Raw genomic sequence first — 27,481 nt, forward strand, 5'->3', positions numbered from 1 at the left:
CAATGCTGTTAAAAACAGGGTTGTTAAAGGTCAAGGAATTTTAAATAAATTCAATTCCGGTCCAGGGGAGAAAATCAGCAAGCGTAAATGGGTTCTGGACCGTAAATACCCTTTTCATGTTGAAAGTATTTCAATTCGGTCCAGGAACATTTTTTCCGGATCAATTTAAATACGGTCCAGGAATCTTTTTTTCCGGGACAATTTAAATACGGTCCAGGAACCTTTTTTACGGCTGAATTTAAATACGGTCCAGGAACATCTCTTCCGGATCAATTTAAAGACGACCCAGGAAGCTTTTTTTTCAGGTCCAATTAAAATATATTCCAGGAACTTTTTTTCCGGATCAATTTAAATATGGTCCACGAACGTTTTTATCGGATCAGTTTAAACACGGTCCAAGTTCCGTATTGCAACGAAACAATACGCAACTTGGGTCGAATTTAAATTGTGCGAGAAAATAGGTCCCGGTCACGGCTCGTGTCCTGTTGCGGAACCCAATAAAAAACATTAAAATTTATGGGTCCTGGACCTTTTACAACACTGGTTGAAATCTTGTCAGATGTTTACTCATATACAGTCACCGACACTGCCGGCTTGTAATGACCCCCCCTGGAAATTGACATAGTTCATTTAAAGATACAAGAAAGCAGAAAGTTTGTTACCCTTATTGTTAAGAACAGAAATAAAGTTCATTTCGAACAGAACAATGAAAGTAAAAATGCATTGGATCGAGAACATTGAGTGAAAAATACAGGAACAAGGTTACATTCTACCATTTCATCCAAAGAACAAATGGTTCCACAGTTTTGAAAATTCTTATAATTACAGTTGTAGGTGAGAGGACACACAACACACGTTATATATATATAAAAAAATCCCCATAACATTTAAAGCCTTTTCTTCAACGAGACATGCAAAGGTTAATATCAAAATGCATTCAGATACTAATTGCATAAAATGCAAAATAAATAATGGAAAATAGTTGTGCTGGTATTCACTCGTTTTGTTGATCGAGTCTCCACATTTATATAATAATAATTATTATTATTATTTTTATTTTGAATAAAATTTGATTTATTAGATTATAATATTTAGTATTGTATAATGACATTTATAACTGTGGTAATAATACGCATCGTTATTTTATTTTTCCTGATATTTAACTTTTATCATTTGGCCGACCACCTTCCCCCCGCAAAATTTTCTGGCGACGCCCATGTCCGTGACTGTACATGGACTGCATTTACACGTAGTATAACAATAGTAAATAAAAGCAGCAACTTAAAAATCCATGGATTTGCAACAATGGTTGCATGCGCATGCGCAATACGCGTATGACGCGTTTATTCTTTAATTTTTCGTGATGACGTCATGGTAAAAGGTTTGATGGACACCGGTGGATTCTGGAAAGCGCTGCAACTGGAGCTTTCCAAATTTCCACCGAATTTGACGTCATTTATGTTCACTTGTCTGATGCTGGTGAATTCCGGAATGCGCGTTGCTTTGAACTTAAATTTGAGTAAAGTAGTAACCGGAAATGCAGTTAGCATATCCGGCCTTGTTGACGAAGACGGATTTGAATTCCAGTCAGCTGATCATAATAGGTACAGGTGAAAAGAGTGACTTTGATTTCAATTTTGTGCTGTGTATTAAACATTTAAGCATTAAAGATCAAGTGTACAAATATACAAGAATAACATTTGTAAGTGATACAGGTGACTTTTAATCCATACAAGTGTTAAACAGTATACATAATAGACCGTAAAGGTCTTATCATCGATAATCAGAATGGAAGACTCAAATGATCTTCATGCAGCTTCGTCTTTTCATTCTGAAAACTCTGGTGTTAATGACATGGATCCTATTATTTCATCCGCATTCTACATTGAAGTAGATAATTCTCAGAAAATAATCCTTCAAGAAGGTGAAGGTCAAGAAGTTATTTCAGCCCAAGGCATGGATAATTCTCTTAAATCTTCGAACATAAGAATCTCAGCTCAGAACTTCTACGATCATAACAGTAATGGCCCTTTCATAGTTCTGATAGAGGGTACAGGAAGAAACGTCAGTAAACTTGCGGGCGGGAACCTAGGTAACAAATTTCGAAAAGCAGAAATTCCAGTTAAATACATAGACCAAGGTGGACGTAACAGGGTAAGAGTATATTTCAACACTGCTCTGGAGGTGAATAAGTCTGTAAAGAATGAAGAATTTCAATCTCATCTTTCCATTAAGTCTCGCATACCTCAATCCTTAGTTCAATGAAAAGGTTTAATATATGGTATAGAATTCGATGTCAGTGAGGAAGACGTAGTGGATGGCAGTCAATCACATATTCCAATCATTAGTGCTAAACGAATGAAGAAAAAGATATGGAAAAGTGATGGTTCGTTTCAGCTACGCAATACTAAACTAGTGTGTTTGACATTCCAAGGTAGACATCTCCCAGAAAAAGTAGCCATAAATAACAGCATATATGAAGTAACACCCCGACAGAAAACAGTCATTCAATGTAGAGACTGTTTCAGATTCGCTCACACAACCAATCAATGTCGTTCACAGTCTAAATGCGCTACCTGTGGAGCAATTAAACACAGAGATTCATGTAATCTCCCTACCAAGTGTTCGAATTGCCAGAGGTCTCATTCAGGCCTTGATAAAAATCGCCCAATGTGGCACAAAGAGATTCTGATTCAGGAACGTATGACTCTAAATAACTTATCATACCGTGAAGCTAAACAAATGATAGAAGGGACTTACATTCCACAACCTAGCATAGAGGAAATTACGAAGCCCGCAATTAATCTAACAGAGTTTCCATCTATTCAACAATGTTCCAGTTCATCAACCACTGACTTAAAACATAAAAACTCACAAGAACAATCATCTACTAACACAAAACTCAACACAACTTTGGAGCCTATTTTCAATAATACAAGAAGACAGCAATATTCTTTGGAACACGACACAGTGGACCCAAAAGTATTTCCACATCCAGACATATTTGAGATACCTAATATTGCACACAAAAATAACATTAAACCTACAAAGTACAAAAGAAAGTACCATAACAAAGCCAGAAATATGGTTCACAATAATTCAGATCATATCCCATCAAAAGCAGAAAGTTCCTCAAAGGAGTCGGATATTACTCCTTCCTCATCAATAGGGAAAAATGTCTTCCCTTCTGCTAATTCTATGAACTAGTTTCTTAGATATGACATGTTTTGTGTCACATGGTGCATTTGTTCGTCCACCCATTTTCTGAAAATCTTCAAATTTTCAAAAATTTGTAACTTTAAAATATTTGTTGGGCAAGTCTAATATTACATATTTGTAATATTGGACCAAGTATCTATCGGTAAAAAAAATATGAAGCAAATCCATGACTATGAAGCAACTTTTTGACTTTCAATTGGGTGATTTCACGTGGAATAACCCAGTGGTTGAACTGACACCCTGCAGGCCTCGTGTTTCTAAATAGTCACTCCCTCGCAATCTCTGCATCCAGTCGGTGAGAAAATCTGGTCAGTAGAAAGGAATAATGGACATCGATCAGTGGCTTACATAAAACAGTCTGTCTTTTAAGTTCTTTAAATAATTTACTTAAGTTCTGATTTTGAAGCTTATTTTAATAGTTTGCATAATATATAATGAGCAATAACCCATGTATTTAAGCTGAATCTATAAGAATATGTGAAAAAAGTTGGTTTACCTACAGTATATACGATAAAATGGAGAATATGCAACTCCTTGATTCCATTCCAACTCCTTGATCGAATCATGTTTCATTAATATTGTGGTTTGTGTAAAGTTTTGACTGTAACTGATTTGCATGTGAAAGTATGAAATGTTAAGAATTACTTGTAAAAATTCAATAAATAATAAATTTATTTCCTCAGTTGACAGAGTAGAGGATCGTCGACATATTTTAGATGTTCCGAGTAGAAACTCTAGGCATCGAACAAGAATTGTCTATCCTGGGCAATTACCTCCAGATACCTTAATCGATCATGAACCACCTAGTAAGAACAGACATTTCATTGTTGATTATAAGAAACTAACACATTGCATGAGTGCAAATATGTAATATGCATGATCAGCATGCGTATGATGCATGTTTTTGAATATATTTATATATTTCTGAACAAAAAAGAATGAAATTTCATTGCAACTGTGGTACAGTGAGGAGCAAAAGTGTGTTGTACATAGAAAATGAAAGCAATTATCAAGTTTTGGAAATACAATTAATGGACATAATGTGTGCTGATATGAGCATGGACATGCTGATTATTAAGTAGCTCTAAGCTGAAAATATGGAAGAAAGGGAAATCCACTTTGACAAGTTGCAACACACTTTTTCTTGACACTGTATAGAAGCTATTTCTACCTTCATTAATTGAATCTAATCATTAGTCATTCACAATGCTGCAAATAAATACTAAGTGAACCCAATTTAATCCAAGAAGACTCAACTATCAAGTCGCTTGCTCTATCTTCCTTACATCTATCTAAAAATAAATAAATAACACATTTGCCACACACTAATTATAGACTTGAGTATTTACATTCAACTCTGGATTGCATGTATATTTTTGTCATTGCATGATCAAGCATTGCCATTTTCTTTTTAAAAAAAATAACCTAGCGTTTTTCTTACTTTACATATATTATAATATTGTAAGCACATTTGTTCCTTTTACATAACTTCTAAAACCCTTTCTTTCCAGATGCACCAACATTTAGAGAATATGGACATACAAGAAAACGAAGAGATGTACAAATTGTTACAGGGAATAATGGTAAGTAATATACATTGTTTGCAAATAATAGTCAACTGGTAGTTTTTAACTTTTCTAAATTCATTTGACAATCTCATTAATTCTAAATAATGTTTAGAATTCCTTGTACAGGATTTATGGAAATGTTAAGGCATATGGCATTCACCGCTACATAGATATTTGAAATATTTAATAGACTTGTAGTGTTTTAAACTTTTCTTGATTATCAAAAGCAAACCACGCATTTCTTACGAATACTCTAGGAGTAATTCTAAAGAGAGAAAATAGTACAGGGTGTGCGAAAAGTCATTTAAGGAAGACTTTGAGTACATAACTTTTGTACAAAAAGCAATATATGAAACTTTGATGGGGTATTAACTTTGTCTATGTGGATGTTTTTTAAACATTAAACAATAAAATGGTGCTCTATATGAACGTTCAGTATACACAAGTTAATAACAAAGTAAGGAAAAACATGGATGAAAGACTGAAATGGAGGTGCTTGCAAAATTTTTGATGTGTATTGATGGTCTGTGTGTTTATTTATCTAACTGATAAAATAACGATGAAGTGTTACACATTTTATGCATTACAGACGATTTTATGGGGTCAATTATGGCACATTCATAAAGAAAGTATATTTTTTCGAAAGTACAGGGTGTACTGGCAACATTGGTCATGACAGAAGGCAGTGCCAGGTGTGCCCTACATCTACCTATGTTTTTCAATCAATACCCAGATGAAATGAAAGATTTGAAAATTATCGTACAATAAATTTCAACACTTTTATTTCATTATTTCATCTCTCACACACACAGAACATCATGACCATTATTCGAAACAAGTGACATTTAGACAATATTTCTGCTGAGATACAGCCTTGCTTTAAATTTTGGAATTTTTGCTGTCAAATTTGATAATTTTTTAACCTCTCGAAAGGTGTCATTGGAAACAATTTAGTCTATGTGTGAAACTCTTGCTTCCACTATCTAACAAATAATTATAAATAATAATTAATTTCCTGAACTTTGACATCTGTATTAACTTGAAATGTTTAATTGCAGGAAATAGTGCACCAGAGAAACAAAACAACCCTGCACCCTATAGGAATACTCAATCAGGTATAGTTAGCATATGAGACTACTGATTGTTAAAAATCATACAGCTGTATAGAAATTCAGTCAGTGTACATGGCTTCTTCAATACAGTTGAACAGTAGCACTATAGCAATAGTAGTGTAAGACAGTGAATGGGTTCTGCCAGACTAATTTATTTAGTCAATAGAGTACAATAAAAATTAGCTCTCTAATTTTCCTTTGTTGCTTCACACAATTATAATTTTTCTAATTGTCATTTGAATTTCTAAATTTTCACATTGTATTTTTTTAGGTATTTATTTCAAAAACTGAACTATAATATTTCCATGACACTGTTTAAGTATTTTGCTGAAACCATCGATATAATATCTTGTTAATCATCTGAAGCACAGCTATATTTTACTTATTTAAAATGTTACAGTTGATATAATAATACTTGATAATACTTACACTTAGCTTTTGTTTTTATTTTAAGCAGATGATCTAATTTTTGAAGATGAAATTGATACTGAATTTGAAAGTAAGGATGAGCAGCATGCTTTTGCATTTGAAGCTTGACATTATATTTCTTATTAATTACATTATATTTGATTCTTTGTTACAGAATTAAATGCACAGTTTGAATATGTATTGTTTTTCCTCACTTTTCAGTTTCTCATGAGCTTATGCAATTATTGCAGTCTAAAACCTACAAAGAAATCAAATTTGAAATGCATGTATTGTAGTGAACATTTTAACATTTAACTGCATTATTTGTATGTTTTTGTACTGTGAGTCAACTCATCTTTCCTCAAAGTGAAGAGTGACAGTTTCGCACCAGGTGTGCATTGAATTCAATATGTTCAAAAGAGTATGAATTTCTCCCCATGTTGTAAGTGGAAGCGGTTTTTAAAGTTGATTATTAGACATGATTTGTAAAAATATTATGAATCACTATTTACAAAATCCCATGCATTCATCATGGAGAATCAACTTTAAGTTATGGCTAATGAAATGGAAGTTTTGACTTTTCCAATGGACAAGAAAATCTTCAATCTGCCCTCTTTCCATTCTTGTGTTTTTCTACACCGTCGGAAGTTTGATATTCCCAAGAGAACAAATCAAATAATACTCCAATCAGTGCAATGCTAAGTTTTCTCCCCTTCTACAACCTTCCAGCACACAGACCTCTCTTACCACGGGGAAAAGTCAGTGGGAGAGGGGCAGTTTAGGGTCATTCCAGAACCTTGTGCCTGAAACTGTTCCTCATGGCCTTAAGCTAAATCATATCTGCATAACTCTGAAGTTCAGCAGCATGCTAAGATGGAACATTTAAACCATGATAAGTATCTGACTAGATTCTTTATTCTGAACAAATGAATAAAATATTTATTACTTGAATTTAGTACCAGTGTGTGCATTATATCTCTGTTACACAAATCTAAAGAGTCTAATAATAATTGGATGAAATGAATTATCAACATTAATTTGTAAGTAATAAGTTTAAGCAGTTATAAATTTCACATTTAAGCTGTTCTATCAAACAAATGTTTCAATTATTCCTCTCCACTGCATTTTGTAATCTTATATATAAGCAAAAAATTGTAAATGTTTGTGAAAAATGTGTGGAGAGAGCTGGAAATTCTCTCTCATATAAAGAATTGTCTTTGAATGCAGAAGAAGACACTTTTCAGTGTAGAACAGGTGATTATTCATATCTTTGGAGATACTTAATACTAATGTAAAAGTTAACTTTTCTGTGATTGAACTTTTCTTTGTTTCTAATTGTTATATTTTTAAAAAAATATATTTTTCTCTTGACAAAAACATAACACATATTGATGTCAAAGCTTAAGAAAGTAAGGAGAGAAAGTACAATCATAAAAAGTACATTTTTACATTAGTGTTTCATATGAGTTTCTACAGAGTCTGAACATACTACTACATATTAGAAATATTTTCTTATGCAAAGATAGGTGTTGGTTTGATATTTATAAAAGTATTCTGTTGTAAGAAAGAAGAAAAATAATGTATATTATTTTCCAAATATATTTTTTCATAATCTTCATTAAATATATGATAACTGTCTTCCAGAAATCAGTTTAGATTTCAAGAAGCCTTCTTGTATGTACTATTTAGTTACAATTATTATACAGAATCTAAAATGAACTCTTGATAGTTTCACATCTTTCTGTATGTAAATTTTCCTATTTTTGTTTGTTTAAATTTCCTTGAATCAGTTTTCAAATGAACTCTGAACATTTGGCATGATTTTTCGTATTACAATTGCATTTTCATTCATTTACAGGAAATCACACTCGCCATGTAGAATACATAGGAAGTGGAATGAAAGCTTTGTACAATATCCCGAAACTTGGTAATTTTTAATATTATGCATGTACACTAGTGTTAAGAAACATCTACTATGGTTTTTCATATTGTACAGGAATGTATAAAGAATTTTTATCAGTTTGGTAGTTCCATATTTACTATTAATTGATAGAAGTTTGTTTATATCAATTTTCAGATTTTCCCCAATTTCTGTTTTTCCAAGTAAATTTAGGAAATAGAAATCCACAGGAGTTTCTGTGTGTGATTATCTTTTGCCATGCCAAAAAGGATTAGATCATGATTGCATATACTCTCAAGTTTTCCTTAGGGTTCCTTATATAATCTCAGTGGAGGCACATTCCACATTGGTTTGGATTACACTTTTAACATGTAGGTCCAGTCTCGATTATCCTATATGTGCATAAAGTGGTCTTAAAACAACAAACTCAAACAAACTTGCTCCTCATATCATCTGAGAGAAAACTACACTTGTGATTAATACTCAGAAGGAGGACATAGAATCTCTTTGTTTATGTGTGGACATGGAAAAAGAAAGGAAAAAGCCAGAAGAGCAGATAAATAAAAATGAAAGGAGGACACGTACACAATTGGAAGAAAGCCTTCAACCCATTCTCACACCTCCAATCCCAACCACATATTTCTGGTATTTTTCATCCCACCTACCCACCTTTCAATAGTAAAACACTGGTGAAAGTGCAGTTTTGTCCACTAATTGATTTTATCATCTTCCATACTGTGGCAACTTTGCAGTGCAACAGCATCTTTGTTTGTACTGTAAATGTGTGGCCAGGGCGCACAATATAGAAAATTCCATTTTATGTGGTAAGTGTATTCTGTTTTCTTTCATTTTTGCTATTATCCATCATTCTGACACTTTTTCTTATATTTTCCAAGTGTGTGTGCGTGTATCAGTTACAAAGAACTCAATACTTTAAATTCTGAAAAATTAGTTCTTGGAAACCATCCTAGAATGTCTAATCTAATTTTGTAAATTGATATCTGTAACTTGAATTGTACAGGACTTAAATCCATAATTTTTGTGTCCGTATTATGAGTCAAACACTCACATACTTTGCTGTTGTATAAAGAGATAAATAATACAGGGTGGCGCATATCGTATCCACCTACTTCAAATGACAACGGAAAGACTGTGAGCGCTTGTAGTAACTTTAAATGGTCATGAAATAAAAGTATACACATAGGCATTTAGTACAGTGTATAACATGAACAATACAGACACCAGTGCAGCTTGAAAATAACGTCCTCTAAAAGTTGTCCTTCTGCTTGGATGAAGTGTTCAAGGCGAAGCGGGAAGGGTTTAATGATGCACATATCAACATGTCCTATCGAATAGCAAATATTTCAAGGCGACTGACGGATTCACAATATTATCCGTGGCTCTCCAATGTCTAACACACCTCAGAATGCTGTATCTCTATAGAACACATGCATGGTAATCTTCATTGTTCTGCTGCAGTGGCATGGTGCTTGTTTGCATGAAGGTTTGCACCGCTGCAATTCACGTCAGCACCAGCCAACACTCCATGGAATACTAATTGCCCAACTCCCAACTATCCACAGATGTAGGTATGCCACACATGCACACGTGCATTCTGGCAAGGTTATCGATTCAAATTGGTTGATACAATATGTACCACCCTGTATATCAGATGTGCCTATGGCAAACCAGATAAGACAACATTAATAGAGAGGCATATTTCAATTTTATTTTTTAAAAAAATAAAACATTTTGATATGAAATGTCTGAATTTCTTGTTCAAATTCGGTATATAAAATACATTTTTTGTTATTATGGTGAATATCTTTTCAAATTTGATTTTGAAACTTTACATTTATTACACAAAACCAAATTTTCCATCCTAATGGTTATTCTTAAACCAGGCTGTCTACCAGTCTGGAAAAGCCAGGGAATATTGTTTTTACAAAATTCTAGACATCCTGCAATCTTCCTCTTATTTCTCTTACATGAAAGACTATGGAATATCATAAAGGTTTTTTTTTTTCCTTTTCAAGAAAGCTTACATTTCATCCCACATGTTACTGCAGATATAATCTATATTCTAGAATGTGGCATAACTTGCAGGGTAACCAGTGCTCAGGAAAGTGTTCCTAAAAAAATTAATTTAATATATATTCAGCTAAATTTTTCTTAATTTATTTTGATTAAATATTTGTTTCATTATCAAATTACTTGTACAAATGCATACTTTTTTTATAAAGTTAAAAATATACTAAATTTATTTTTCAGATCAGGAATTGAAAAAATCTCTTCCACATCAACACTGGATTGTTTATTTGTCTAGTCCAGGTGGCCATGTCTTTGCCTTTCCATTAGAGAGAGGTAAGTTTCTCTTTATTTCTAATTATTATTCATAATTGTTAATATGCTTATGGAGAGGGTGAATCAATGTTATTGTTCAGTTCCATATTTGGGGAGGTCCTCACAATTCAGAGATTACTTCTATTCTATTCGTTGCACTCCGGAATGTTTTTTTGTTGGATGATCCATTCTGTGACTTTGTTGTCACGGGAGATTTAGGGGTGGTTTCTTTACCATACATCCCAAGTATGTAAAGCAAAGTACATTCCAAGGGAAAATTTCCTAGTAGGTCTTTTACCATGTGTACTATCACCGTCACAATCTGTTCTCTCACACTAGTGTATTGACGATATTGTTTCAACTGAATGTGTTCATCTAATTTTATTAACTAGACAGAATGTCTACTAGTCAAGAAAGTTAAGAAAAAGTATAGAGTCGACAAGAAGTCAAAAATTATACTTGTGGTCAAGAATTTATGCTATCACAATGACTGACTCATTGATTTAGTTTATTTTACTTCACTTTTCTGCCCCTTTTACTAATCGCGAAGATGAGGATGAATGATGGTAAGATTGATGAAGGGACAATTGCAAATATATAGAGGTGACATAAGATTACACTGGCTGCGGATCCAGACGTCAGAGCATTGCTAGTCTGCCAAATGCAGTCCAAGATACATTAATAGATAAAGCAAATGTAATTTTCTTGTTAAATACAGCTTCGGTTTTCATCTTACTTGGACTTTAGGTAGGAGTTTTTAATTAAATAAATATTTATTTTCTTAATTGCTAATTTCCAACTTTACCTAAGTAGGGATCGTATAAATAAAGGTTAAGAAAAATGAAAAATGGTCAAGAATTTTGAATATGTTATTTGGTAGACACCCTGTTACAATAGAAATTAACTACTCTACTAGACACATAAAAGTATTAAATGATTTGTTATTAACACATTCACGCTCAGCTCTGGGAGGGGCATTTATGTGAGCAGCCCAGGCATTTTCTAAATCCAAACTTACCTAATAAAATTGTGGCCACCATGTTGAATTTTCGAGTTTTTCAAAATGGTGCTCTGGAGGCTGCAAATGGCACTTTTTCTTAGACTTTTTCAGCCAAATGGATAGTAACTTGATCTGTTCGAAGGTTTCTGCTGGTGTCCCCTATCGATGGCCCCAAGCGTGTTGGGCCTCCTGGAGCCCTCGGTAACATGCTCTTGAGTACTGCATCAGACCTCCCCCCAAAGTCATGTGGTCCACCTCTTTTCCTTCGCCAATCAACACGTGGGGAGAAAATGCCAAAATAATCTGAAAAAAATGGACACCACAGCTAAGCAACCATAGTCGTTTAAGGGCAAACACAAGCACACAATTAAAAACTACCATGATCGTTTTGGGCAGGAATGTGTTAACACAATTCATATTTAAGAATTGTATTGTTCATTATGTTTGCTTATTTTTCAGATGAAAGTGAAGATAACATAGATGCAATACCAGTTTGCTTGAACAAATGTTTTCCCAGCAAGAACCCTGCAGATACTCATTCTCATGAGCAAGAGTTCTTCAATTTACTTCAATCGCTTGAGATCCCTGATTATGACATCCCGGGAGCAGAAGAACAGAAGCGACTGCCTCACAGCAGGAAATATGGTATGTTTATAAATTTTCCCATTTTAAATTCAAGATCCTTTGTGAGGAGTATGGGGTACCATGAGATTGCAACACTGTGAACGACACTGCTTTTGGGCAGCTGAACATTCTTTCTTTGTCTTTGTGTCAAGGAATGTGTCAAAGCATCAAAAGACAGAGCACACAGCAGATTCAGATGCTATACGGTGGGAGGTTAGTGAGGAAAGGAAGGATGTGTAGGTATGAGTTAGTGACAAAACTGATCATGGAAATGACCGCATGACCAAAAGTAAACATGGCACTTCTCCAGTTGCGTATTTAGGCACATGGTGGACAACTGTACCCAAAGCATGTGGCAGACTTTAACTTTATAATAATAGGTCACTTAGTGCAGCAGAAAATTGCAGCTGATCGTAGAAGAAAGACAAAGAAAGGATGCACATGTGCAGAATAAATTATGATGTATTTTATACATTAAAGATAGTTAAATTGTTGGGTGACCCCATGTGCCTAAGTATGTTACAGAAAGTGATGCACTTAACGCAGAGTTAATTAAATTTTAAAGAAAGTTGTTAATTAAATATAGGACTTCCAATTAGTTGGTTCAGCATAGTAAGGACAAGTGGTGAGCTATTTGGAAGCAATGGTAGTGGACTATCACCCTATGAAAAAACTGCTTGTGCCCCTTGACTGTCAAAGATCTGTTGCACCACAGAGAGAGTTATTAAATAGAATGTTAACAATTTGCTATTCTGCAGAGAGACATATTTCTGGTGAATGAATCATCAAAGTTCAGTACAAAACATGGAACATTTCTCAACAATTTAATTATTATATGTGAGAACATACCACCTTCTACACCAATGCAGAAAAGTTTGGTTATAAAATTGTTGCATAGATTTATATATTTATTCATTGCAGATTTAAGTTTATTGCTGTTTGTCCATTTTTCATATATTTTTCCATATACTTAATCAATGTTTCAGGGTTTTGCATAATTTAAACTTGGGAAAGTGTTTTGTCATTAAATAAGCTTTGAATTTTGTGTACATTTCACATTTTTAAGATTATTTTCTCCCACCTTTCCAAACTCTAAAACACATTATAGTTTGTAATCTCACATTTTATCCAATTTAAATTTCACATTTAATTTGCAGACAGTATAGCAAAACAAGCACACATTTTACATTTCTGTCAAAAACAAAAGATAATAGAATCCCGATTTTGCATTCCCAGATTTTATATTTTACTACATTATAACCTCAATCTTTATGGTCTTTATATAGCAAAATATTTGAAATTTTTCCTGGATTTTGTATTTACTGCATTTAAAGATTTTTCACCTTGGTCCACTGAAAAATATGAAACCAATGTTCCACTGTATGTATTTTCCTGCTTGTCTCATTGTTTAAAGTAGCAAGAACATTACTATATTTGCATAAAGACAAAAGTGGCCTCACATCTTACATAGATATTTGTTAAAACATAGCAAATAATAACCATGTGGCAATCTGTATGTAATTTTATTATGTAAAAGTATGGCTTAGGTAATACCACTTCGATCCGAAACCAATGCCGATACTCTCACTGATTCCCACTGATACCGATACTTGAAATTTGTAATAATTGAAAGTTGTTTAAAAAGATAATGTTTAATAATAGTGGGTAAGTATTTCACTCCAGTTAGGCTATAAGCATCAATATACCAGAGTTTTGGTTCAAAATATATACAAATTACATCAGAATGTTAAAACACCTGTTATGGAATTACAAAATTGCAAAGTAGAGTACTGCACAATACTACTTTTGCTTGATCATACTCATTCGAATCTCCCTTGCTCGAGTGTATAGAATCAAATATCATTTCAATGTGTCAATAATCGTTGAGATATATGTGTAAAAATCCACTCTGGTAGTTTCAGCGCATAATCATCTATCCCTTTTTATGTATTGCTATGTATTGGTAAGATAGACTAAACTACATTTTAACGTGGAGATAATGACTATGTTCATTAAAGTTTCAATTTCACTGCATCTTTCTTCACGATCAATATTTGAGGGCCCACTACGACAGGCAAATTACGGTTATATGTAAACTACTAAACTTTGAGCATATACTGATTCGCTTGAGCAAAGAAGGTGTCAATTCCGAACACTATTTAGTGTCATCCATGCGAACTATTAAACACTTGAGCAAAAATTCCTCGATGAAGCACTCTAGTGCAAAATAAATGGAAATGTCAAATTTTGCATAATTTCCAGAATAATTTGTCTCCGCAAAAGTGTCGCATGGCACTTTTGTGGACCCTGTGAAATACCAAAATGGCAGAAAAGTATCAGCTGGGATCGGTAAACAAAATCCGACTGATACTTTCCGATAGTGATACTATGTCATCGGTATTGGCTCAGCCGTATATAAAATCATTAAACAAGCTGCTTCCTAAATAGGAGAGAATGCATGAAGATTATGAACACACATATTGATAGAGGCACATATTTTTGGTAAATAGGAAAGCAAAATTTCTGTACAAAAACAGAATCAATTTCGGGTTCAAAAGCTGTAAATAAAATAAAATTTTGCTGTTATAGCGGTATATAAAATGACATTTTGGTTTTAAAATTGTGAATATAAACCTAAATTTGATTTAAAAACTGCTCTTACTACACAAAATAAACAAATCCCTTCTAATAACACATGTATGTCATTACCAGAATATTAAGTTTTTTCCTGTATAAAGGGGTCCATTTTTGCTTCTCAAAAATTTACAGCAGAATTAATTAATTTTCCGTGAATAGCATAACTCACAGGATAATTCTGACTTCAGAAAGTCATGTTTAAAGGTGTATTTCACATTTTGCAGTTCATTTCGCATTATTTCGTGACAAAACAGGGTAGGAAAATGGACCTCACACCTTTCAGAAACATGAAAAATTAACATTACAATGTGTCATTTAACATTTCGTGTTTTCGTCAAAGACGAAATATGCGTGCCTCTACCTATTGAATATCAGGGTGGCTACTCACAGGGAATTCCTGGAATTTTGCATGAATTATTGGCTTCGGAAATTATGCGTGAATTCTGCTTGAATTTTTCTCTGTAGAAGTGAAAAATTGCAACATTTATTAATCCAAATCCCATTGAATTTATAAATGCTCTGAGGTACGACCTTCACAATTTAGTTTTTATTTTTATTGAGGAAAGAAAGAAAGAAAAGAAAGCTCCGTGGAAAATAAAACAGAATTATCTCTATACTTGGTTAGTGCCCTTTGCAGAACAATATCTGGCAGACTGAAGATAAGATAACTGGATGATGATGAAACATTTTATTTAATTAGAATTTTTGGATACATGGGAATCAAAGATGCTCTTTATATTGTTAATATATTTGTGGTTGGTGAGAGGCGGTAATATGTAAAGTTGAAATAGAGAAAACATGTGCTTGTAGCCTTGAATTATTTTTGGAATATTCGCCTTTAAAACCGGGAATTATTCTTGAATTTTATCATAGTCTTAGAGTAGCCACCCTGAATATAGAAAAATGTTTTAATTACATAATATTATGTGCTGCTTGATAGAATATAGAAATGTATACCATGTATAGACATGATTTAAGATAGTTCTCAATTGTTGTCACAAATTGTGTCATTTAACTGCAATTATATGTTCTTTACAGGTGCTGCAGAGATTGAAATCATTAAAGCTATTAAAATCATTAGATTGCATAGTTCTAATGACGACACATGGGATACAAGTAAGTATAAAGTCAATATATTTGTAAATGGAAAGTCATAATTTGGTTTTGTCTTCTGTAAATCCATATAAGAGAGAGAATCTGTAATTTAGCAAGGTTTATAACCAGGAACAAAAGTAAGGAAGCAATGGGCAATCATTAGCTGTTCTTGTGCATAGAACTAAGAGTCTTTTGGCTATACAACTATTGCCACATTGCACTTTTCTGCCAGTTTTGGATAATCATGAAGATGAGGATGAGCGATGATATCATGAGATTGATGAAGAGAGACAAAGATCACCCATGCCCAGGCCAGGATTCGAACTTGGACCCCTGGCATCTTAGCGTACTGTGCTAACCACTCCACCACAGAGGTCTGCACTTTTCACTTGAACATCACAAGCAAAGAGCAAGTTGCAGTGGTGACAGTTGACGCATAAGGTCCACCAATAGTGGAGCCTGCATGTCCCAAAACACGGTCACCAAGACCTTCTTGGCAGGCTGGCTAACTTGGAACTTCTGAGATGGGGATCAAAGATGTTTCCGTACCATATTGATTTGTTTTGTTTCTGGTGTGAAATATTGACCCACAGTTCATCTCTGGTCAGTGTGGTTTGGAGACCCCAGTTCCCTTCAGCAGCATACCACTCTGGATATTCAGTGAAGTCATCATTCTTGAGCCTTTCTGATCCTCATTTAATTGTTTATTGACCCATTGGGTATATTACCTTTCAATACTGCAATTTCTTGCGGACAGTATCGCAAACGGTTCCATAGGATATGTTCATGAGGTCAAATAAAGTCTGTAGGTGCATACAGATCATTCTGAATTTCCTTGTCAATTCCCACCACCACATCTTTGGTAGACATGCTTACCTGGCAGCAGGGACAAAAGAATTTGTACCATAGTAATTGAACTAAATTTTCTCTTAAATTTTAGTAAGTTATAGTAATATTTAAAATTCAGTGTGAAGGAAATAGGAAAAACACTGCCACTCACATACATCGACAAACTTGTCAAAGACAACCACATGTTTTTAGTGTCAACTTTATCTTCACAACCTGGCAAATTTGCAGGCCCAACACTTATTTCTATTTCCACAATCTTGAAATCAAATTTTGGTGGTCACCGGCTGCATCTTCAGATGCCAAGCTTGTCAAAAACTGTGAGTGTGGAGTGAAGGGGTATTGTGGACCAGGATGTTTTTGAGGTTGTATGTAGGGCTGCTATCTTTTACCTACATTTGAAGATGGAGGCTGCAAAAATGTAATCATTTCCAGTACGCATCTGGTGAGCAGTGGCGGCAAGGTGGGCAAGGTGGAAAAAGTGGGGGAGGGGAGAGTTTACTTTCCCTTGGTACATAAGGTTTAGCATAGTGCTGGGGCAAAAGTGGCAAAAAAGTGTGGGGCAATTGCCCCCTCCCCTCCCTAATTGCCGCCAGTGAGTGTTCCCTATTTCCTTCTTATGATATATATATAAATTATTTCTCAGAAACATTCACTTACATCATCTAAGATTTGTGAGTAAATTATATTGTAGAGTTAAATCCTTTATTCCATTATTAAAGTGTTGTTATAGCATTTTATTTATTTATTTATTATTATAATTCTTTTTTTATTTACTAGCTTTGGCTACAGCGAAGATTACTAATGCCTTGAAAGAGTTGATGAATTCAGGAAAATATGGAGACTTAAGTCGGAAAAGTAAGTGTTGAAAGTGTTTGAACACACACATATTTCCTGAACATGGTTACATTATTTTTAGTATTAAGTATAAAACAACTAGTTCACAAGTCATTAGGCTGCTAATTCTGTACTTTCATCTATGCTGGAAATTCAGGAAGATCTGGAAAGGGGGGGAAGGGGGGAATCAGCAATTTTTGTTATGAATTTCTTGATCAGAGATATTCTGTATTATAATAATAATAATAATAATTTTTATTGTAGAAACATGTATTACAATTGTCAGAAATATAACCTAGCCTTATACTAATAAAGTGTATATAAATCTTACAAACAAACATTCCAACAGCATCTTAGAAACATAACACAACTTACATAAATTTAGTAGTTGACATTATTATGTTACAAGCATAACTATCTTACCTAACAAAATTTTCAAAGAATTCTTCTGCCTTATATATACAATTATCAGTCAATATTTTTTGCAGTTTTCTTTTGAATTTAAAAAAGGGCAGTTGCCTTAAAGACAAAGGGAGAGAGAAACTTAACCAACATGTAGTAAAAGGTTTTTTGTGTCTTGTTGTAATTACATCTAAACAATCCTAAACAATCCCTATGTCTGGTTTGATAGGTATGTGAACACAATAACTCCTCATAAATGTGAATGTTTTCTTTTATATAAAGCAGGCATTGGAATACAAAGATAGCAGGAGCTGTCATAATACCTAGTCTAACAAAACTTAACTTACAGTGCCCACGGCTTGGAAGACCACACATTAATCTTACACATATCTTTTCCAATTTTAATAACCTTTTTATTGAAGGCTGATGACCCCAAAGTAAGGTACCATAGCTTAAGTGACTGTGTATTTGTGCATAATAAACAGTTTTTAGAACCTTCAAGCTTACACACAATCTTAACCTATGCATTAAATAAACTCTGGATTCAACTCTACTCATATGATCCTCCCATTCCAAATGATCATCTATTAGAAATCCCAAAAAGGTGACTGAATTCTTTTCATGCTCTGTATTATGATTATTACTATTATATGTAAGTTCCAAGTTTTGGATCTTATCAGTGTTTATTCAAAGGAAGTTAATAGTACACCAGTCCTGAACAATATCAGAAGTAGATTTTAGTGAGGACCTTAAAAGATTATTAGAATCTGAGTTCAAACAGACATTGATATCATCAGCAAATAGGTAACTACTGACCAAGGGTGTTGAAATGTTATATGGCAAATCATTTATGTAAATAATAAAAAGAATAGGGCCAAGAATAGATCCTTGAGGTACTCCATGTTTAACAGGTAACAAATTTGACTCCTTTTCTTCAAAAACTACTCTCTGAGATCTCCCACTTAGATATGATTGCAAAAGTGACAGCGCTCCATCCTCAAAACCATAAAATCTTAACTTGTTTAGCAGAAGAGAGTGAGATACAGTATTGAATGCTTTGGACAAATCATAGAGTTTTACATTATTAACAACTTTCTTACTGTCTAACCCTAATATACAATTTTTCAAGAATGAGACAGCTGCCTTAACAGTAGCTAGCCCAGTTCTATAGCCAAATTGAGAGTTACAATAGCTTATTTTGTTCAAAATAATCAACAATCTGATTATTTAGGACAATCTCAAAAACTTTTGATACGACTGGAACCAATGAAATAGCCCTGTAACTAACAGGAGAAGACTTATTACCCTTTTTAAATATGGGTATCACTTTTACTAACTTCAAATCTTCAGGGAAAACACACCCAATTATACATGAATTTATAATACGAGTTAAAGGTTCCTTTATAAAATTTACTCCATATTTCAATATGATGGAGCTTAAGTTATACGAGGGCTATTTTTTATTTCAAGGTCCGATCAGTCGCAAAATAAAAACCACATTGAAAATCCGATGAAGCTGTGCGCGAATGTGTTGCGCAGTGTCTCTAGTATGCCCGTCGATCCCGTCATGTCGCACGTGTCAGTTCGGAGTGTGCAGTGAGCACGGAAACATGCCTAGAACATTAGAGTCGCATGCCAAGTGTGAAGTACGTGCAGTCATTCGATTTCTTCATGCTGAGGGGTGGAAGCGAACCTTCTCCATCAGAAAGTGGATGGTTACTGTGTTCTGGGACAGAAAAGGAGTGTTGATGGTGGAATTCATGGAACATGGCACGGCCATCACTGCACCCTCATACAGCATGATGCTTCAACGTCTACGAAGGGCAATTCAGAACAAGCGAAGAGGAATGTTGTCATCAGGCATTGTCCTTCTTCATGACAATGCTTGGCCGCACACTGCAGCTGCAACACAGACACTCCTGCAGCATTTTCGATGGAAGGTGTTTGATCACCCACCTTACAGCCTGGACTTGGCTCCCTCAGATTTTCATCTCTTTACGCACATGAAACGCTGGCTAGGAGGACAGCATTTTGGCACAGACAAAGAGCTGCAGACAAGCGTAGAGAATTGGCTGAAAACACAGGCGGCTGCCTTCTATGACGAGGGTATTGGAAAGTTGGTACCACGCTACGACAAATGTCTACATCTGGGAGGCGACTATGTAGAGAAGTAGCTGGAAGGTGTAGCTAAATGTTGCAAATAAAAACATTTTTGATTTCAGTGTGGTTTTTATTTCGCGACCGATCGGACCTTGAAAAAAAAATAGCCCTCGTAAATATCATCACATCTACTACTACTCATTTTAATGATTGCTCTTTAAATGTCTTTTACTTCAACAAGATGGAAATTAAAAGTAGTGGTACATTTATATGTGTTTTGTTTATATGCTGTGAGCAATGGTTATAAACTTTATTCTCCCAAATCAAGTGAGTTTTAATGCTCAAAACTTTTTTCTCATTAACATGCTAAAGCACCACAGATACCTGTAAAAATGGATTTTGCCAAAGGAGTGGGAATCCTGTTATTTGTACATGCTGTCTTTTTTATATTTTAGATATAAAATAATTTTATGTAGTATTATGGGAGATTAAGTCTCAGAATGAAGAATTTTTACCATAAAATTTTCAGTCAAACTTACAACCAGGGACATTTTTTTAGGAATGGATGTATGAATTTTACTGTGCAACAATAAACAGAGGAGGAAGTTTATTGCATATTAATAGTACATAAAAAGGCAATAGATGATAATTTGTTAGTGTCTGCTATCTTATGTGCTCAGTGTGCTACAATATCAAAATATGTATTTATAATTACAAAAAAGTTTGAAGAACACTCATAGAACACTGATTTCAAGTATTTTTCATTGTATGTCTTTACCACCACATAGATATTTTTTAAAAAACAAATCACTTGTCAGTATTGATTAATTGCAAAGCCTTAGATGTGATACAGTACTTGAATTTCAATGACCAATTTTATCAAAAAATATGTAATAAATTGCACTACTCACCCCTATAAACTATAATGTTCCATGAAGAATTATGAATTTTTCTCGGGATATCAGCCAGATGATTTCCGGATAGGCTTTCGAGCTTTTGAGAGCTAACGTCACTCTCATCTTCAGAGATTGAAGTGCAAGAATAATTAGGGTATGGTTATTTGTATTTGATATGGGAGGGGTATGGTACATATAACAATACCCTAATTATTCTTGCACTTCAATCTCTGAAGATGAGAGTGACGTTAGCTCTCGAAAGCTCGGAAGCCTATCCAGAAATTATCTGGCTGATATCTCGAGAAAAGTTCATCATTCTCAACCAGGAAGCTTCAAGAATTACTATTTATAATGTTCCAGTTGTGTAAACATAACTGAATTTGTTATTTACTATATTCCTGAATGTAAGTTGTGAATATATTAACTATTGCATTAGGTAATTATATATCTCTTGACATGAATAGTATACATATTTAAATTACAAATGCTTCTATTTTCAGTCAAAATTAATGCAGAAAATTCATTAGTTCAAGCTAAGAGGGACTTACGAGAGAAGAACAGAGATGTAGGTATGTCTTTTCTATTTATCTTCAGAATTAAATTCTTATAGTTGAAGAGATCAGAATTGTAACATTAAGAAATTAAATTTATTCTATTTCCAATCTTTAGGAGACCTTTATGTAGTGAAACTTCTTGTAATGGACACCTCTGAATAGTAGGTAGCTCTAATAATAATAATAATAATTTGTGTGGATAAATTACTTCTCAACAACATTCATTCTGAATAATGGACTTTGAAAACTATATCCTAGTGCAAATATAAAATTACCAAATAATTGTCAGCAAGATAAAAGCAATGACTATTCCTGAAATTTGGAGGTAACATTGTTGCAATGATGGAAATTCGCATTTACTATTTGCAATGATTTGATGACAGCCAGGCATATTTACTGTACTTCAAGAGTTCCGGATTGTTGCAACTCCTTGTTTTAAAAGCACTTACTGTTTTATGTTGTGAAGCTCGTGTGTTGTGATGGCACAGAAATGTAAACGACCAAATGAAAATGTTAATGAAAAATCTAAATTTTGAATGTCTATGAGGAATATGAGGAAGTGATACTTGTTTCAGACATGTTTGTATAGTTTGCTGGTAGAAAATTGCATATCAGTGCTATTGTAAAGAATGCAAACTTTATATTTAAAGCACACATGAGATTCGAAAGGCACATGATATAAACATTAGTTACTTTTTGAATTTTTATTTGTGTGTGTGTTTTTTCATGGGGAAAACCTCATTATTCGAAACCATCTGATCTATCGAAATATAATTCAATGAAAGAAACATTTTGTTAAAGAAATGTGTAAAATTTAGATGCATATGATTTTTTTCTTCATTAAACTTAGAGAAAATTCAAAACTTTTATGTTCATAAAATTAAAGTACTTAGCCATTTCATGTGTTATGTACAGATTGCATTAATAAAACATTTAAACATATGGGAACATGTTATAGCACAAATGGAGTTTTTATAGCATATTAAATCATTTTCCAAAAAGCAGACATTTACATGTTCTCAATTGATATCCATTGTAGAAAAATTCCACTGTCTCTAAAACAATTACTTTTAGTTCCAGATTTTATTTTTATGTTATTGAAGGTGTCTTAGTTTATTATGTATATCACAAATCTTTGTGTGAAAGTCATGTGTTGAATTTAAGCAGTAATATGTCACATAGTTATTTGTCCAATGCTCTTAAAATTTACTTCCTACATTGTTTAAATACACTGTGTACACAGTAAAAATTGGACAAATATGAGACTCATTTCCTTCTTCCAGATTCGGCAGAAATGAATCTCTTTATTGCTCTGCAACTGCTTAAGAATGAGACTCTGCAAGAAACAGCAGGTAAGATAAATGTGTATCAACGTTTCATCAGTAAGTTCAGAGTGTGCCAGAGACCCATTTGTGAATTCTTGTTCGAATCTGTATTTTTGCTTAACCCTTTCCTGGCGAATGACTGGCATAGCCAGTCACACACCTACTGTCCAATAAGGCACTCAACGGACATAGCCTGTTATTCACTATAAAATTCCATTGTGAATGAAGGATGGGCTATAATTGCACCGTATCTCTTGTGCACGTGTGGTGTAACTACCTCTCAAATTTCAACTGCTTCATGTCACACTTTCTTCATTGCTGAATTTTACTTCCACTTTTATTAAATTAAGTTGCACTTTTGTTTATTGAGAATAGCATTTACTCCCTCTGTCCCATAATTATTATCCGGTACACCTTTGTTTGTTGTCCCATAATAATTGTCTGATATTCAAACTGTGACATTGGTGTATACAGAAGAAGAAAATTAAACACGGGAATGAGTTATACTACTTTATTACTCAAGGATCAGTACAAATTGGCCGATCAAGTATCCAAAAGAACCTAAATGAAAAATAATTAATCCAGGATCAATACAAAGTTACCAAGAAGTTCGACAAAATAAAACATCAAGACGAAAGAGATTGTTGGTCCAGGAAGGTTGTCATCCCACCAGCGAGCTAGATCTAGTGCTGCAGTGCTGCTGTAGCCTCGTCGTAAATGTTTCGAGGACACTCCAAGCGAGATGGCAGGACGTTTCGGCGGTTCAAGTGTGCTTTTTGCATATGGGGAATCCTGTAGTTGTTCCCACCTTTGGAGGTGCATAATTTCAATGAGACAGGACTGCAAAGTGAAAAAGATGTTGTTGAGCTTGTCGCGTTTCAGATCAGAGAATGATGTTTCAATGGCGGGGATCAACTCATCAATAGTTTGTGGAGTTGCCTGATACTGGATAGACTGAATTGCCCGGAAGTACCCCAGATCTAAAACATTCATGTCCGGTCTGTTTGGCGGTTGGCATAGGAGATCCAAAGTGATTCCACTGGCCGCTGCAGCATCCATCCAGGCGCGGTCATTGGGAACGATATGCGGACGTGCATTGTCCTGCTGAACGGACACCTGGATTCTTCCTGTGCCCAGTCCACAAGGCCATTGTGCATCTATTGCTGGGATTAACTTGTTGATGAGCATGTCCCGGTAAACATCTTTGGTAACAGTTAATGGTTTGGTGACCATTGTACCAGCAGGACGATTCCTACTGTTCCTCTTGGCAGGTTCCTTGCTGATGAACGGCCAAATGCCTAACTTACCATTAAACCACTGCTTGCGACCAGGATCCCAATGAGGCCGGGCGACGGCAGCCAGAAACATGATGTTGGGAATAAAATATTTGCTTTTACATGTTCACTGCGGGTCTGGTACGTTTGGCAGCAAGTACAATTTCTGACCGTCCTTCATCGGGTAGAACGATTTTTCATCCACATGAACTGTCTCCAGCATCATGTTGAACTTCAGATTTCCGCTTTCAGGACAAGCGACTGTGGTAGGATCCAGCATTGACAAGGCAAATTTTAGACGTTCCGTCTTGTTGCTGTCAGTCAATAATGGCTTCAGCGCATTCTTATTCACTCTGATCTCTCCTGCCTTCACACGCCTGTGTAGCAACATTTAGCGCCACTGCCATTGATCGAATATTCTGCCGCTTTCGCAGCGGTAGGTGCTGTAGTCGTTGTTGGGCGAGATCCTTCTTTTTGGTCCGACTTTGCCTTTCATCCGAGATGCAACCGCAGCACAGATGACCCCATTTTTCAACACAATGCCGCCCCTGTTGCCAAATGTGACATACTGTTCTTGTACTTACATGAAATTTCACAGCCCCACTTGTCATGGCACCTTTCTTCACTACGCCAGCCATACTGTTTTCAAAGAGGAACTCGTACACTGCCTGTCGTTTACTGTCCGTGAGGTTCTTGCTACCCTTGTCGCTTCCTATCATGGGTTGTGTGTTCATGGCTGTTCTTCTCACACGTACTCACTGAAGGAGTGCTCTACTAACGATTTGCAGCGTGCCTTGCTAGACCGGTTGCCATACAGTGCCACACCGGTGTGTTGCAACCCAACGCCTCCTTTTGGTAATCGTCTGAGTGGTATTTCTTGCTCGTTGCGATAAGGTCACGTTGTTCCTCTTCACAATCTTGAAGACTGATCTACTGTGCCCTACCTCATACGTGTGCTTTCCATCTGCCTCTTCGTCTGTAATTCCTGTACTACCATTTTGGCATACCGGACTATAATTATGGGACAGAGGGAGTAATAATTTATATCCACATTATGGAAATTTCTTACAATCATTCAACTTTGGATTTTGCAGTTACTGATGATTTTGATTCTAATGGAAAGTTTTTACATTATTTTCATTTTAATTTTATATTACCTATTTAAAAATTCAAAATATGTTTTCAGTAACTTTTATGCAATATTATATATTTTTTTTTACTTTAAAGAAATTGTTACAGAAAAAGAATCATAAATGTAACATATTATATATCTGTGGAAAGAGGAAGTGTTGTATAGAAAAAATGTTAAATAACACACTAAGGAACATACTTTCTATGATTTTTTAAAGAACAGAAAAAACATCATCTGGGAAAAACTCTATGTTCGAAGTCCTGTCCGGAAAGTGTTAAATATCTACCTTTTTTATTGTTATTGTTTTTGTGTTTTTCACCTTTAACTTTGATTTTGTTGTAATTTGTTTACCTCTCTATATAACTTGCAAATGAAAAACTTATACTTACATGTAATATCCTAACCCATTTTCTCAAATTGACTTGAACTGTAATAGTTAGTGTGGTTTTGGATATCACTTCTGCTAGTGATGGTCTGAGGAAAGTACCAATGTGAAATTTATTGATCTGAATTTCTACCACTCCAATATTAAACAATAGGTGTTCTGCAAAGATCTTGGATGGGTCCTTCAACCCATAATTAATGTATGCAAGCAAGATGTTACAATAGGATTTGCCTAACAGAAAACTACCTTTTTTAGAATTTTAACTAACAAAGTCAGGGTACAAGAGGTACATATCAGAATTGTACACTCAATTATAGACTATTTTGAATTGCTAAGATTATCAGCAATTTTACTGATAAAACAATATACTTTTATGCTTCTATTGGCCAATATCAAAGAGTTGCAATAAATATGTTCCATCTTAAAATTCTACTATTTACAAGGAGCAGTAAACACTTCATTAATTTTTGTGGTTGTCACTGTTAATTAATGTTATGATAAATCTTTAAAAGTAACTTCATATTAACAATACAGTTCTCTCTTTCCAGCTAGCAGCAAAGGACCATACAGAATATTTATCAAGAAAATGCTTGCTATTTGGACAGCTAGCAGATCATATCCCGGTAATGATTATTTTAAATATAATATCACAATAGTAGGGCTGAACAGATACCATTACTTGAAAACTGTAACAATTGAAACAGCACAGATAAATTTTAAAATCCGTTTCTGAAATTTACATTGCTTTTTCTTTACACATTGTACATCAACTTCGAATTTTTATTGTAATAAGAACATTTACTTGTTTTATTATTAGAAAAATCAAGAAACAGCAAGATTTGAAAAACTGTTCACGACAGAATTAAAACGATAAGCCGCATTAGCTCAGTTGTTAGAGCATCTGACTACCATGCAAGAGACCCTGGTTCAATCCCTGGGGGGGGGGGGAGAACCAGGAATTTTTCCACCTATTCAAGTGGCTCCAGCACGCACCCAGTGTCATGTAAAGTGGGTACCTGGAGGAAACTTTGGGGGGTAAAGGTGGCCAGGGAAGTGGTGCTGATCACATCACCCTGACCTTCGGCTGTGATCAAGAGAGTGTGGGGCCCTAACTCTACATTTCCTATATGCCTTCATGGCATGGTACAACACGAGTGTTCTTGTATACACATGTGTACTGCAGAGCGAGCATTGGTACTGTAGCATTGTAAGGTAAAGTTCCCCGTGCACTTTGCACCATGCCATGAGGCATGTATAGAGGCATTGTAAGAGGAGAGGAAAGGAGGGAGTGAGCGAGACAGGAGACTTCTTGGTTGAGTTTCTGTGGTGGGAAACCTCTCGTCATCTGATTTGCAAGTAACTTTGCAGTGTGGCATTGTAAACTGCATTTGGTATATCCTGTCATATTTCCCGCGCTTGCCGATCACTGGTATTTCTAGCAGAAACCACGCATCATTGCCGCTGTAGACCAAGTGAACCCCATGTTGAGTGAAACTGAAGCCATGCTTTGCATAAGAATGCATAAATTCAACACCACACTAATCAGCACCATGGTTACAAAACAAGCTTCTTCCAGACATAAACAAAAGACATGGGAGTTAGACCACGACATGGCAACAGGATCTGTGTAAGCACCTCACTGGCTTCCATTTGCTCCTCACTACCCAGCAGATGACTTTTCCTTAGTTTCTCATTGGCAACGAAATTGTTGTGCAATTGCTAGAGCAGGAAATGTGACAGGTTGTACCAAATGCTGTTCAATTATGACATGAGAAACTGGAGGTGATTCCTTGAAGAGAATAACACTTTGTCCATCAGCATATT

The 27,481-nt window shown here is 34.8% G+C and overlaps 1 protein-coding gene across 30 annotated transcripts in view; it reads left to right on the forward strand.

Moving 5' to 3' along the window:
* LOC146002413 (uncharacterized) overlaps nucleotides 1-27,481 on the forward strand; it is a 562,931-nt gene that overhangs the window by 20,670 nt on the left and 514,780 nt on the right. For 29 of the 30 annotated variants that reach the window (XM_083140199.1, XM_083140200.1, XM_083140202.1 and 26 more), the window contains exons 3-13: nucleotides 3,903-4,025; nucleotides 4,731-4,802; nucleotides 5,846-5,902; nucleotides 8,166-8,234; nucleotides 10,479-10,571; nucleotides 12,010-12,195; nucleotides 15,850-15,927; nucleotides 17,533-17,610; nucleotides 21,488-21,556; nucleotides 22,825-22,893; nucleotides 26,206-26,280. In XM_083140199.1, the coding sequence (XP_082996325.1) occupies nucleotides 3,903-4,025; nucleotides 4,731-4,802; nucleotides 5,846-5,902; nucleotides 8,166-8,234; nucleotides 10,479-10,571; nucleotides 12,010-12,195; nucleotides 15,850-15,927; nucleotides 17,533-17,610; nucleotides 21,488-21,556; nucleotides 22,825-22,893; nucleotides 26,206-26,280 (969 nt within the window). The remainder of the gene's footprint in view (nucleotides 1-3,902; nucleotides 4,026-4,730; nucleotides 4,803-5,845; nucleotides 5,903-8,165; nucleotides 8,235-10,478; nucleotides 10,572-12,009; nucleotides 12,196-15,849; nucleotides 15,928-17,532; nucleotides 17,611-21,487; nucleotides 21,557-22,824; nucleotides 22,894-26,205; nucleotides 26,281-27,481) is intronic. The other variant, XM_083140219.1, reaches the window with a different exon arrangement.

Source organism: Lepisma saccharinum, chromosome 18 (assembly GCF_977018435.1).
Source record: "Lepisma saccharinum chromosome 18, izLepSacc3.1, whole genome shotgun sequence".
NCBI lineage: Eukaryota > Metazoa > Arthropoda > Insecta > Zygentoma > Lepismatidae > Lepisma > Lepisma saccharinum.